The sequence below is a fragment of the Oncorhynchus masou genome, chromosome 10 (assembly GCF_036934945.1).
Source record: "Oncorhynchus masou masou isolate Uvic2021 chromosome 10, UVic_Omas_1.1, whole genome shotgun sequence".
Lineage (NCBI taxonomy): Eukaryota > Metazoa > Chordata > Actinopteri > Salmoniformes > Salmonidae > Oncorhynchus > Oncorhynchus masou.
This window is the reverse complement of record NC_088221.1, coordinates 89,218-101,606: the sequence shown is the minus strand read 5'-3', so window position 1 is coordinate 101,606 and position 12,389 is coordinate 89,218. Positions and strand designations below refer to the sequence as shown.

The 12,389-nt window shown below is 39.3% G+C and overlaps 1 protein-coding gene across 3 annotated transcripts in view; it reads left to right on the top strand.

Annotated features, from left to right (window-relative positions):
• Positions 1 to 8,824, top strand: part of scel (sciellin) — a 29,581-nt gene extending 20,757 nt beyond the window's left edge. Inside the window, exons 12-24 of one of the 3 annotated variants that reach the window (XM_064975613.1) lie at positions 19 to 87; positions 276 to 341; positions 452 to 499; positions 696 to 764; positions 3,295 to 3,345; positions 3,466 to 3,516; positions 3,772 to 3,831; positions 5,280 to 5,336; positions 6,668 to 6,724; positions 6,864 to 6,935; positions 7,579 to 7,687; positions 7,963 to 8,065; positions 8,253 to 8,824. In XM_064975613.1, coding sequence (XP_064831685.1) covers positions 19 to 87; positions 276 to 341; positions 452 to 499; positions 696 to 764; positions 3,295 to 3,345; positions 3,466 to 3,516; positions 3,772 to 3,831; positions 5,280 to 5,336; positions 6,668 to 6,724; positions 6,864 to 6,935; positions 7,579 to 7,687; positions 7,963 to 8,065; positions 8,253 to 8,269 — 829 coding nt within the window. In that variant the 3' untranslated portion in view covers positions 8,270 to 8,824. Of the gene's footprint in view, positions 1 to 18; positions 88 to 275; positions 342 to 451; positions 500 to 695; positions 765 to 3,294; positions 3,346 to 3,465; positions 3,517 to 3,771; positions 3,832 to 5,279; positions 5,337 to 6,667; positions 6,725 to 6,863; positions 6,936 to 7,554; positions 7,688 to 7,962; positions 8,066 to 8,252 lie in introns of all 3 variants that reach the window. The other 2 variants (XM_064975611.1, XM_064975612.1) reach the window with 2 other exon arrangements.
• Positions 8,825 to 12,389: the final 3,565 nt, after the last annotated feature.

Genomic DNA, 12,389 nt, shown 5'->3' with positions numbered 1-12,389 from the left:
TTACTGTTGTCTTGGCAGGACTGAGGATCAGTTAGCCAGTAGTCTGATACCAACATCCGTCAAAACTGAATACTTGATCCCAGACAGGTAAGATCTTTGTTTAACCATTTTTTCATCAATAGATAAACATTCACATTATTTTTAAGATTTTAGAAGGCGATTAAAAAACTTTCTCATACTTGATTTGGTCGTGTCCACATTCACCAATGAACTAGTGTAGGAATATTGATGAATATTGGTCAACATATTGATCCATTTCTTCCATGTTTCTCAAGCACGACAAGTGTCTCCAAAACAGACACTGTGACACTGAAAACCACTAAAAAGGAAAGCACTTCCGGGTGAGTTTGAGCAGCGATATGCACTAAACACAAACACACAATGTGAACAACTTTTGCAAAACCGTAATGAAATGCTATATTTCCCTAAAAACACATTCCTTTTCATTCAGAGATGTCAGCAAGAAACCCCCCACTATCCCAAAGGGGACTTCCTCAAAGTAAGCATACTGACCTTCAATTGAAGGCCTTGGATTGGTCCATTATTTTCATATTGTCCCTTCTGTCAAATATGTTTTGTGCAAAAATCCATTTAGCTAACGATAATGACTTCGGTGTTCAAATTGATATAAGGGTGTTGACATTGAACATCATTTAATAATGTATCTAATTACAGTATAATTATAATCTTCACAGGATCGAGGATGACCTCTTTGATACTCTCCTGCCGACAACCATGAATGCTCGCTACTCCTCCCCTGACAGGTAAGGTCTCCCTTAGGGAGGTGTTCATGTTTTTCCAGATACTGCAGGATACTGCACTCTGTATTGAACTTGAAAGGTTCACTAAGAAGTCTGTTGAATCCAATAAACTTCTACAGTACCTGTGTAATATAATGCATTTAATTCAGTACGAGCTAGAATAATCTATATTATTCAATATTGAGACGTGATGCTGCGAAGCAAGGTGACTGTCTGAAAGGAGCCTCCCGAAAAAAACCTCCCAATTTCATCAAAGTTCGATAAAATAGTCAATTTAGTATCATTGTTTTTGAGGGGAAAGTTATTTTTATTTGTTTTATCAAAGTATTTCAACAATGTCTGTGTTGAATTCAGCTTCAGCACGTACACGTAGCACAATCGCTAGTGCAGCGTCTAAAAGGGCTAGCTTTGTTGCTAGCACTTCGGCTAGCATGACCTTGAATATGCAGAACATAGAACCCAGCTCGTTGTCGGCCTTGCAATCATCCCTACAGAAGGCCATGGAAGAAATGGGTAGAGTCAGCACCATTCTCGAATCGAATGTTCCTCAGGTTATGCAATCTCAGATGGATTTGCAAGAAGATGTATTGGGCGCATTTACAGAGGCTAGATGAGGCAGAGGGTTGGATATCAACGCTGGAGGATGACTGATTAAGAAAGCCGAGAACAACGGCAAACTGTATGAGGATCTCCACAGAAGCGTGCAAGACACAGCTAACTGAGACAGGCGCCTTAATTTGAGTTTTGTCATGTTAAAGCAACATAAGGATGAGAAAGGAAAGATGTGTGTTGAATCACTGGTAAATGGTAATAAGGTTAATTTGTGTAATAATATTTATGCACCAAACAAGAAGGATCCTGGGTTTTTCCATAAGGCCATGGGAAAAATAAATAGTGGCGGGACACTTTAACCAGGTTCAAGATGGTATCCTTGATGAAACTACTTATTGTAAAACTGTACCAAGGAACAGAGCAGCAATACACCTATTAATGAGGGATCTTGGTCTGGTATATATATATGGTGACGTGTAAATCCTAGGGAGAAGGAATATACATTTCATTCACATAACCATAAATCTCATTCCAGGATAGATTACTTCCTAATTTCCAAGAGTATGACTAAAGATGTGTAAAATAGGGGTTATTGCTTTGACTGACCACACAACAGTGTGATTATGTATAGTAGTTGAGGCTGATATGGCTAAGAAAAGCATTAGATGGAGGATGAATACGTCCTTATTCCAAGATGAAACATTTCATATTTCCCTCCACAATCTCAATTGTTGTTTTTTTTCAAACAAACATTATTTCCACTGACAAATGGATTACGGTGTTGGAGAATTCTGAAGCTTATGTTTACGTGCAAAATAATAGCACACACCAGTAGAAAGAAAAGGGAAGATAGAGTTGAAATACTCGTCTCAAATTGAAGAGTTGGGAAAAATAGTTCTCCAAGAAAAATATTGAGTCACTATTGAAAAGTCTGTCATCTGACGATTCAATTACATGAGATCTATAACAAAAAGGCTGAATATGCAATGTTTCGGCTGAGGACAAACTTTTATGAAAGTGTTGAAAAAGCAGGTAAATTATTGGTTAGACAATTGAAACAAAAAGATGCCAGATTTGTAATACCAGCTATCAAAAATGGAAGTGGGGAGGTACTGACTGGTACAAAATATAATAACAATGTGTTTTGTGACTTTTATTCAACTCTTTGTATGTCTGACTGTAACTTAGACCCAGCTAAATTGAATTCCTTTTTTTCAAAGATAGAGTTTCCAGGGGTGTCCCCAGAACAAGTAAAACATTTGGATGCTCCTATAATAGAATCTGAGATAAGAACAGCCATCATATCAATGAAGTCTGGAATGTCACCAGGATTAGACGGCTTGCCGGTTGAATATTACAAGAGGAACATTGACATATTAGCTCCTATATTAACACGGCAGAAGCTCTGGAACTGGAGCAGCTACCTGACGCTGTTGATAAGGCACTAATTTCATTCATTCTCAAGAAGGATAGAGACCCCACTGACCCAGGGAGTTTTTTTGCTTTCAAAAGTACTAGCCAGGTTGAAAAAGGTTTTGCCTCATATTATTCACAGAGATCAGGTTTGTAAAAAGTAGAACCTCCACAGACAATCTTAGAAATGTGCTTCACCTCATGTCAAAAAGAGTACTCAGCCTTTTACCTGGATGCAGAGAAGACATTTGATAGGGTGGACTGGGGCTTTTTGACAAATAGCCTTAAAGTTTTGCTAAGCCCTGGATTTATCAAGTGGGTTAAGGTATTGTACTCCAATCCAATATGATCGCTTCCTTTTTTTAAATTTGTCGAGGGGAACACAGCAGGGTAGTCCTCTCACCTCTCCTTTTTACTACATTTATGGAACCCTTGCTAAACATTATCATCCGAACACTCAAGTGGTCCACAGTATATAACATTTCTGATTATAAAAATTGGTTTCATCATGTGATATTTGTAGATCAACTCAAACTGAGCATATAATTTCCATTGTTTATACTTACAGTACTACAACCATCACCAATAAAGAAGTTGTCACTGTGGACAGCCCCAAAGGGTAAGTTTTACTGATTTAATCAAATCAATTTCAGCAAAATACTTCTCAATATCAGTAACGGTTCATTATCTGTGTGTGAGGTGAGTAGCCAAAATGTATCCCATCTTTGTTTCCATTTAGGGATGTCAAAACTGTGAAATCTCCGACCTCTACAACTAGGACCATCACCAGGTAAACATAATAACCTCTAAACAAGAACCAGTAGTTAATTATATATTCTTCTTCAACAATGTTGTATTTACAACTTATATGATCAACAGTTACTGTCCTTCATGCAACTTAACTATAGCTTTCTAGGGATTGCGTATTGGATAGTTGACATCAAATTATAACATTTCTGTTGTCATTTCAGTCAGATTTCACAATAACACAGCCATCTTCCTTAATATCGCGTTCTCTGTCTCCCATTCCAAACTGCTCCTACAGTAGGAGTGACGATATCTCCTCTACCAGGTCCTCTCCCTACACAATCAGCTCCATGCCAAGGTAATGGTTGTAGATTAGTGTACTACAAAATGCTCTGTACAATGGCCCCTGACTAATATATGGGCACGTTCGAGAGCATCAAATTTGTGATGTGGGTAAATGCCCACTGAGTAAAAACTAGAGGTCGACCGATTAATCGGACTGGCCGATTAATTAGGGCCGATTTCAAGTTTTCATAACAATCGGAAATCGGTATTTTTGGGCGCCGATTTGACGATTTTTTATAAATATATATTTTTAAATCTTTATTTAACTAGGCAAGTCAGTTAAGAACACATTCTTATTTTCAATGACGGACTAGGAACAGTGGGTTAACTGCCTTGTTCAGGTGGCAGAACGACAGATTTTCACCTTGTCAGCTCGGGGGATCCAATCTTGGAACCTTAACTAGTCCAACGCAATAACGACCTGCCTCTTTCTCGTTGCACTCCACATGGAGGCTGCCTGTTATGCGAATGCAGTAAGCCAAGGTAAGTTGCTCGCTAGCATTAAACTTATCTTATAAAAAACAATCAATCATAATCACTAGTTAACTACACATGGTTGATGATATTACTAGATATTATCTAGTGTTTCCTGCGTTGCATATAATCTGACTGAGCATACAAGTATCTGACTGAGCGGTGGTAGGCAGAAGCAGGTGCATAAACATGAATTCAAACAGCACTTTCGTGCGTTTTGCCAGCAGCTCTTCGTTGTGCGTCAAGCATTGCGCTGTTTATGACGTCAAGCCTATCACCTCCTGACATGAGGCTGGTGTAACCAAAGTGAAATGGCTAGCTAGTTAGCACGCGCTAATTGTCGATGTGTTCCTGGTTCGAGCCCAGGGAGGAGCGAGGAGCGGGACGGAAGCTATACTGTTACACTGGCAATACTAAAGTGCCTATAAGAACATCCAATAGGCAAAGGTTAATGAAATACAAATGGTATAGAGGGAAATAGTCCTATAATTCCTATAATAACTACAACTAAAATCATAATCGGTCGACCTCTAATAAAAACTGGTTCAATCAACACTATTTCCATCCCATTTCAACCCCAAAAATATATATGACATTGAATCCACGAGGAACACTCAATGGATTTGCAAGAACTCATCAGCATAAGGGCATTTAGTTTTCCCCCACTTTTAACCTAAATCCAATGACATGGTAAAATGTTTTGTTGAATTCACAACAGTTGACAACTCAACCAAATTTCAATCAAAATTAAAAGTTGAAGTGACGTCTACGTCCAGTAGGTGGTGTCAGACTGACTGATGTACAGATAATAATGATTCGTTTTTTAGGATGAATGGTGATGACGTACTGGAAATCAGTAAGTCTGCTATCGCAGACTGCAATGCAATCATCTCGAGAACAATCTATTAGAGACGGGTTTCACAGCCCATAAATCCTCACAAGACTTTGAAAATAACCTACAATCCCACCCTATTTCCTCACACACAGTGAGGACTACACCTCAACCAACACCCGTAGAAGCTACTCCAGCAAGCCAGACAACAGGTACGTAATGCCCTTTAAATAAATCTGATGAAATGATTAATGGCATCATGCCTGGGATTGTATTTATCTTTATCACGAAACATAGTTTTAAAGCCAATGCCGCTCACAAAGCAGGCAGTACGCTTGACCTCATCTTTACTAGAGTCTGTTCGACCACTACTCTCACTACCCTCCAGGTCTATGATCACTATTTTGTTTCCTTTTCTGTCTCCCTTTCCTCCAACCCTAGCCACTCAGCCCCTACCCAGATGCTCATGTGCTGTTGCAATCTTCACTCTCTCTCTACCACTACTCTCTCCTTTTCTATTTTACCATCTCTCCCTTCTGCTAAATCCTTCTCTCTCCTGTCTCCTGATTCTGCCTCTTCAACCCCAAGTTTCTCCTATTCTGTATCCTATGACTCCCTCCATCATCCTCCCGGCCTAGTCCCCCCCCTCCGGCTCTGTAGCTGATTGACTCATTGTGAGCTTACAGAAAAGGTCTGCGGACAGCTGAGCGAAAATTTGGGAAAACTAAACTTCCCAGAGGACCTATCATCCCTCCTCGTCAAACAGGAAGCGGCCCCGGTCCTAATCTAGGCAATTGTCCAGGCATCTCTTGTCTGGACTACTTCAACTGGATGTTGGCTGGACTCCACTGGACTCCACATCAAACCCCTGAAATTCATTCAGAACACTATCGCCCGCCTGGTGTTCAACCTTCCCAAGTTCTCCCATGTCACCCTGCTCCTCTTCACACTCCACTGGCTTCCAGTCTAAACTCACATCCACCTCAAGACCATAGTATTTGTCTACGGAGCAGCAAGAGGAACTGCCCCTCCCTATCTTCAGGCTATGCTCAAACCCTACACCCCAACCCGAGCACTCCATCTGGTCTCTAGTCTCTTGGCCCTCCCACCCAGATGGGAGGGCAGCTCCCGCTTTGCCCAGTCCAAGCTCTTCTCTGTCCTGGCAGCCCAATGGTGGAACCAGCTTCCCCCTCAAGCTAGGACAGCAGAGTACCTGCCCATCTTTTGAAAACTTCTTCAGAGTATTTTAAATAATCCCAGTGCACCCTCTTCTCACCCCAACCCCCCTCACCCAAAAAAGGCTTTTGTGAACTCTTGCACTTGACTTTTTCCCCGCCTTACTATCTTGACTTTTCTGATAGCTACTTTATTGAGAAAACATTTACTATGACTGATATGTGGTTGTCCCACTTAGCTATCTCAAGATGAATGCACTAACTGTATGTCGCTCTGGATAAGAGCGTCTGCTGAATGACAAATGTAAATGGTTGTGATTTTTCTTATGTGCACCTATATGACAATATATATTATGTTACTACAACAGTGTCAGTGTCACCAGCCCCATTGTCTACACCACGTCTACTACCTACAAGGACAGCAGGTACGGTAGTATTAATCGGCTCCTACCTGGCAGTGATTTGCATGTAAATTAACTAGACCACCTCTAGGCCACCATCGACATCCATTTTGAAGAATACATGTAACAAACTGTATTTGAACGATTCCATTCTCATCTTCAGCCGGGCTGAGGACAATCTGTTCGATTCTCTCATGTCAAAACCCACCAAGACGGTGTATTCTACTCCTGAAAGGTGAGATTGCAGGAATGCATATCATCTCATATGGGATTCCTGAAAGACAGGACAAGTTCTACTTTTGGTTGTTGTTGATAAACCAAAGTATTAGCGATTGCACCATATAAAGGAACAACCTCCTAATTATTTATTTTTTCAAAAAATGATTGTCAACTCCGTCAGACACCACAAAAGGCATTACATTTTTTTATTGTCCAACAAGTGTTTAAAGGCCTTGATTATGTCATTCTAACATTATATTATTTAAATATGTAATACACATTTTCAAACATGTATACTATATATTTTTTTTATAGGACAATATAATGCTCCATGGCTAATTTCATGAGCACAAGGATTGTCCCAACTTTCAAGAATCCCGTCATCTATGTCATGATGATCATGCTTTCAAACTGTGCTATTTATATCCATGTTTTCCTCTGACTGTGCATATGATTAAGACATCACATGTACAAACAAAATCATGTATTTTATGTTTATTACATATAACAGTTGTAACAGACCAGTAACATAGTTAAAACATAGTTATCTAGCCACAAATAAAAAGGTGCTGATGGTTTTGATAAAATAACTCTCCTATCTGATGCAGTCTGGCCTTGCATGCTCTCTCATACAGCCATGTGATGATAAGTCCCTCTAGGACTGTTTTGGAGAGAGACCTGTGCTCTTACTGCCGTAAGCCCATGAGTTCCGACCCCAAGATGGTGCTGGAGGATATGAAGATCAACTGCCACACTACCTGCTTTAAGGTAAACTATTGAAATACTATATTCTAGTATCCATGCCTGAGTGTGTGTACAGAGGCCTCTGTCTTCTTATCAGATCTGCAATATTGTGATATAAATATGTTACATTTGCACCACTACATCCAATAATTGATTGATTAGATTACATCCAACCATCTTCTCATTGAGATTATCGGACTCTGTGTCTGCCTTGAGATGTAACAATCAGTACACATGCACCATGATCGTCTTCTTCGCCTAATGAGAGTATCTGACATTGTGTGTCTCTGTGTTCTCAGTGTGAGGTGTGTAGCAGTGACCTGGGCCATCTCAAGGCAGGGGACAGTATGTGGGTCTACAGACGCACTGTCCACTGTGAGCGCTGCTTCGAAGTCACCAGAGGTAAGCCCATTTAGAAACACGCACAACTGGAGCTCATACTAATGATTTACTGTATAGACTGTATCAATATTTCACAAATGATGGGTCAAAATTTACTGTCTTTCAATTGATTTGCTTAATTTTGGGGGCATAAGATCTCCAAACCTATGTTGGGTCACTGTGAGGTAACACATATTTTATTTTACAGAAAAATGGCATCGTTGAACCTCAAGTTCACGTGGATGAAGATGGAGTCTTTATTCTATGGCCGTTTAAATAGATTGAAGTTTTGAATTACATTTTGGTGAAATGGGTCCTCCTTATATAGGTACGGAAATGTATAGAGGTTGAAAAATAGCATATTTTTCAGAATTGGGTATGAATTCTTGTGTTGTAAAATGGAGAGGATATTAATATTTTACATAACCCTTGACAGTTAATGTTTTCATGCATGAATATACTATATGGGATATGTAATCATTGTTATTATCTGTTATTTTTACTTTTACTAACCTATAATTACTTGACTCTGTTTCTGAATCATGATAGGTTAAACGTCCACAGTAAAATGCATGTAAGCCAAACGTTTTTTTTTTTATACCTGTCTCAGCCAGCTGTTTGTCTCCATAATCAACATATTTCACAGGCATTCAGGCTACCAAAATAGGCTTACGGTAAGATATCCATATGGTGCAATAATTAGGGCCGGGGGTTGGTTGTGTGTGCAATACAAAACTATTAAGCATTCTTTATTAAAATTTTGACAGAAGTTACACAAAACAGTTTGTTTTCTTTAAAGTACGGTATTTGTATGCATTTTGAGTAAACATACCGCTCAGTACAAAGCGTAACGCAATCTAGCAAACGCTCAAGCGAACTGAACGCACCCCAATGTAAGGCTCGACTCTGGAGACAGGAAGCACGTACATGGAGTAGACATTTAACTAAACCAACGGACATGGAACAGGACAGGAACACACAACGACATTATACGGGGAACACACAGAGGCAACAGACAGATAAAGGGGAGGCAATCAAATAATGGGTTCAGGTGAGTCCAATGATTCCCTGTTGTGCGTGATGGTAACCGGCGATGAAGCGCAGGTGCGCTTAACGAGGTGCGTAGTGAAGACAGTTTGGCGCCAGAGAGGGAGAGCGGGAGCAGGCGTGACACCCAAAGCATGCGCCAAATATCCCCTCCCCTTCCGAAGTTGATCTTGCAACGCCTGGACAGGTATTTTACCTTACCTGGTTGATGCATACAACGTCTAAGCAGTGGAATGCTTAAATAACGATTTGTCCAAATGATCAGGGACAAAAAAATCTGTGCACGGGGACAACATTCTTTGTTAGTCGTCGCATCCCACAGCCTGTTGACAGACATTACCATACCATCCTATGTTAAGTGCGTCTCTCCACGAAAGATTAATTCAACCCCTAATGCTGTGGTTTATATGGAACAGAGGATTCAAGGGGACTGCGGCTTGCTGGTCACGCACTGTTTTGAAGCAGCAAGACATTTTAGAAGTTTAAGAAATGCATAATTAATGCCTACATTTGTTTTTGCCAAGTGTATTTTATTAAAGACACCTTAATGCATACTTAATATATTATGCGAACAAAACATTTATATATTTACAGTTGAAGTTGGAAGTTTACATACACCTTAGCCAAATACATTTAAACGCAGTTTTTCCTGTTTAGGTCAATTAGGATCACCACTTTATTTTAAGAATGGGAAATGTCAGAATAATAGGAGAGAGAATGATTTATTTCAGCTTTTATTTCTTTCATCACATTCCCAGTGGGTCAGAAATTTACATACACTAAATTAGTATTTGGTAGCATTGCCTTTAAATAGTTTAACTTGGGTCAAACGTTTCGGGTAGCCTTCTACAATCTTCCCACAATAAGTTGGGTGAATTTTGGCACATTCTTCCTGACAGAGCTGGTGTAACTGAGTCAGGTTTGTAGGCCTCCTTGCTCGCACACGCTTTTTCAGTTCTGCCCACACATTTTCTATAGGATTGAGATCAGGGCTTTGTGATTGCCACACCAATACCATGACTTTGCTGTCCTTAAGCCATTTTGCCACAACTTTGGAAGTATGTTTGGGGTCATTGTCCATTTGGAAGACCCATTTACGATTAAGCTTTAACTGATGTCTTGAGATGTTGCTTCAATATATCCACATCATTTTCCTGTCTCATGATAACATCTATTTTGTGAAGTGCACCAGTCCCTCCTGCAGCCATGCACCCCCACAACATGATGCTGCCACCCCCGTGCTTCACGGTTGGGATGGTGTTCTTCGGCTTGCAATCATCCCCCTTTTCCTCCAAACATAACGATGGTCATTATGGCCTAACAGTTCTATTTTTGTTTCATCAGACCACAGGCCATTTCTCCAATTGACTCAAATTATGTCAATTAGCCTATCAGAAGCTTCTGAAATCATGACATCCTTTTCTGAAATTTTCCAAGCTGTTTAAAGGCACATTCAACTTAGTGTAGGTTAACTTCGGACCCACTGGAATTGAGATACAGTGAAATAATCTGTCTGTAAACAATTGTTGGGAAAATTACTTGCGTCACGCACAAAGTAGATGTCCTAACCGACTTGCCAAAACTAGTTTTTAACAAGAAATTTGTGGAGTGGTTGAAAAATGAGTTTTAATGACTCTACCCTAAGTGTAAGTAAAATTCCGACTTCAACTGTATATATATATATATATATATATATATATATATATATATATATATATAAGTACACACAGTACCATTGTAGAATAATAGTGAAGACACAATCCTGTAGTAACCAAAAAAAGTGTTAAACAAATCAAGTTCTTCAAAGTAGCCACCCTTTTCCTTGATGACAGCTTTGCACACTGTTGGCATTCTCTCAACTAGCTTCATGAGGTAGTCACCTGGAATGCATTTCAATTAACAGGTGTGCCTTGGTAAAAGTTCATTTGTGGAATTTCTTTCCTTCTTTTTGCGTTTGAGCCAATCAGTTGTGTTGTGACAAGGTAGGGGTGGTATGTAGAAGAAAGCCCTATTTGTTAAAAGACCAAATCCGTTTTATGGCAAGAACAGCTAAAATAAGCAATGGAAAAAATGAAGGTCAGTCAATTAGGAAAATGTGAAGAATTTAACACATGCGAGGCCATGTGTTAAACAGAGTGAGTATGGTAGTATACTTAACCACCAAAGATTTATAGAGTAAAGGCTGGTTTATATTACGTCTATCGACATGTCTGTAGACAGTTGTCATAGTGACATCATGAACATTCTATTGTCGTCCGACATCAAACTTGTTGTTGTAGTTATGAATACATTTGTATAAACACAAAAACGACAGGCTGCATGACATCAGCAGCCTGGTGGTCCAACATAGCATAACTGGTGTATTTTAACACAAATTATCCCATCCTTTTAAAAATTAATGTCAATCTAGCAAAAAGCAACTTTCTAAACAATGTTTGCTGGCTAGCCAGTTCAAATAATGCCATATCATAGCTAATAACGTCTTAATTTGTATTAATTATTACAGGAAAATAAACAATATAATTATTTACAAGTTAATGGCGAGCTAATTACAGAAAATAGCTTATGGTTGTGAGTGTGATGAAATAAAAGCAGGGCATTCTGACTGATAATGTTTTTATTTGGACTCTCTCCAGTTGGCCTGAAGTTATATCCTATCGACTTTGGTGCAGGTCATGTTGTTCTTCACATTACCGTCTCTGGTAAACACACACTATATCAAGTACAATTGTATTTTTCACATGCACAGGATACAGAAGGTGTAAATGGTACAGTGAAATGGTTACTTGCATAGTATTTTGTTTAGACATGTACAGTAGCTAGGTAACCCTAACCCTAGCTAAATAATGAATCATAATCCCAAATCAATGTTACTACCATGCATGAATCTGCATGTAGCTAATGCTAACCAACTAGGTCCAATGTTAGCTAGCTACCTAACATTAGGCTATAACTAGCAATACAAATGGCTTTCTGAGATATAAATTATATTACTACACAGATCATACAAACAGCACAGAAATGAAATCACCAACATGTATACCCAAGAATAGTAAAACCCTCTTTACTGGCTCAAATAGCCAATCATTCAGCTTGTTACCAACCCTTAGTCTTTGGAAAAAAATGTGTTTGACCAGATACAATGCTATTTTAGTGTAAAATTGACAACTGACCTTCAGTACGCTTATAGGGAAGGATATTCAATGTGAACGGCACTTAAACAAATGACTGATGATTGGCTGAGAGCAAATGATGATAAAAAGATTGTGGGAGCCATTTTGTTAGACTTCAGTAGATC